This window comes from Hylaeus anthracinus, unplaced genomic scaffold, assembly GCF_026225885.1.
Source record: "Hylaeus anthracinus isolate JK02 unplaced genomic scaffold, UHH_iyHylAnth1.0_haploid 27420, whole genome shotgun sequence".
Taxonomy (NCBI): Eukaryota; Metazoa; Arthropoda; class Insecta; order Hymenoptera; family Colletidae; genus Hylaeus; species Hylaeus anthracinus.
The window spans coordinates 1-1,950 of NW_026535214.1; the positions used below are offsets into that span (position 1 = coordinate 1).

The window sequence follows — 1,950 nt, forward strand, 5'->3', positions numbered from 1 at the left end:
CGCGGGGGTCCCTTTTTGCGCGCGTTTAGTTTTAAGCTTATCACTGGTTCCCTCGCGGCTGCGACCGCGACGACGAATGATTTTGGTACGACAGAACGCGACACCATGCTCGACGCTTCGATCGTTTATGCCTGGTGTCCACTCGAGAGACTTTGCTTCGCCTCCTTTCAATACCTATTCATCGGAACCTATTACGAGAACTGGACTACGTTAAATTTAAATTAAAAGAATATCACTCGTTTCTGAGGCTGAACGCCGTCACCCGTCGAGGGTGCAGCGTGGGGAGCAAGGTTTACCAAGGAATTAACTCGAAGGTCCTTCTCGCGCGAAGGATTCGCGATACCGATTCTCGAGGATGACTCTCTCGAGTGGACACCAGGCATCAAGCAAGACTTCTCAAAGGATTTCAAGTTTCGCGGACGTTCAAGTTCACTCCTGAGCCCCGAGCCCGTTGGAGCGACGACCTTTTAATCCCCAACGAGACGGCGGCCCACTGGAGCCCGGTTTTACCTTCGACGCGCACATCCCGCGATCCCGGGGGGGCTCTGGGCCCGTTGAAGTGACGACGATTTGATTTCAACGAGACAGGAGCCCGGGAATCCTCGCCGGTTGTTGGCCACGCGCGCGCACCTTGATATCTCTTCATCCTCTTCGTCCGTGAACCCCGACGCGTTTGAACGGCGACCTCCTGTGCCGTTCGTTTCATCGTGCTCGACGATCCGCTCTTCGTGCGACGACCTTCCGAGAGGGATGGTCGGACCAGAGGAATGTTCGCTCGAGAGAAGCGAATTCGCGAGTTGGAAACGTTGTCTTCGGTCCTCCAGTTCGCCCTGGCCGGTCCTCGCTGTCTTATCCTTCAGAACGAGAGATCATTTTACTCTTTTGGTAAAATGTTCCTTAGCTCGGAAGGCCGTCGCGATGGTCGACTGGTGTCCACTCGTTCTCACTCATTTTCTCCCTCGCTCGCTCTCCCATCATCCAAGCTCATCATCATCTTCAAGATCCTAGTACGGCGCGCCGTAGCTACCGCTCGGTCTGCTCGGTGCTCCGTAGCTTCCGCTAGGTCCGCTCGGGTAGCCGCCAGGTCCTTGGCTGACCTGGTTGAACTGCGCCACCTGGATGGCCTGCCTGATTCCTTCGAGATCGATGCCCACCACGCGGGTTTGGTAACTAGGAGCACCGTAAGCCGAGCTAGGAACACCGTACTGACTGGACGGAGCACCGTAGCTGGAGCTAGGCGCGTATCCGCCGCCTCCGCCTCCGAATCCTCCGGTTTGCTGAGAGTTCAACTCCTCCTTCAGTAAAATCTGGCGGATCTGCTCGAGCAGGGCACCGTCGACGGACGCACCCTCGTTGGTCTGGTAGCCAGTGGACACCTGGGTGTAGCCTCCACCGCCACCGCCTCCGAGGGAGTAGCCACCACCACCGCCACCGCCGCCGGAGTATCCACCGCCGCCTCCAGTTGGCCTGTTGTAGCTGTACCCGGACGACACTGGCGGCTCCGCCACGGCGAACCCTGCCAGGCCGACTATCATGCACTGCAATCATCAGATTTCGATATCTGTTAGTTTTGGCACTTTGCTTAGGGTTGACATTCACCAAAATAATTGCTTTTATTGTGATTGGTTGGTATTATTCATCGGTGCTTTCGAGAAGAGCTGAGATTATATATTGTAGGTTTAGTTTCAACCCTTTATTTAGTATTGAATTTCACCAAGGAAACAAATTGTTTTCAAGAACTGTTAGTTTCAACCCTTTATTTAGTAATGAATTTCACCAAGGAGAAGAATTGTTTTTATTATTTATCGATGCTTTGAGAAGAGCTGAACTGTTCTGTTAGTTTCATCCGTTTATTTAGCGTTGAATTTCACCAAGGAAACAAATTGTTTTCAAAAACTGTTAGTTTCAACCCTTTATTTAATAATGAATTTCACCAAGGAGAAGAATTGT

The 1,950-nt window shown here is 52.4% G+C and overlaps 1 protein-coding gene across 1 annotated transcript; it reads right to left on the reverse strand.

Annotated features, from left to right (window-relative positions):
* Nucleotides 1-71: 71 nt before the first annotated feature.
* LOC128893393 (pro-resilin-like) lies at nt 72-1,709 on the reverse strand. Its single transcript, XM_054154308.1, has one exon. It carries the CDS (start codon nt 1,533-1,535, stop codon nt 1,005-1,007), a length of 531 nt encoding a protein of 176 aa, XP_054010283.1. The 5' UTR covers nt 1,536-1,709; the 3' UTR covers nt 72-1,004.
* Nucleotides 1,710-1,950: the final 241 nt, after the last annotated feature.

What these genes read in the sequence shown, in the direction of transcription:
- LOC128893393 (XM_054154308.1), bottom strand. Translation starts at nt 1,535, where the DNA reads ATGATAGTCGGCCTGGCAGGGTTCGCCGTGGCGGAGCCGCCAGTGTCG.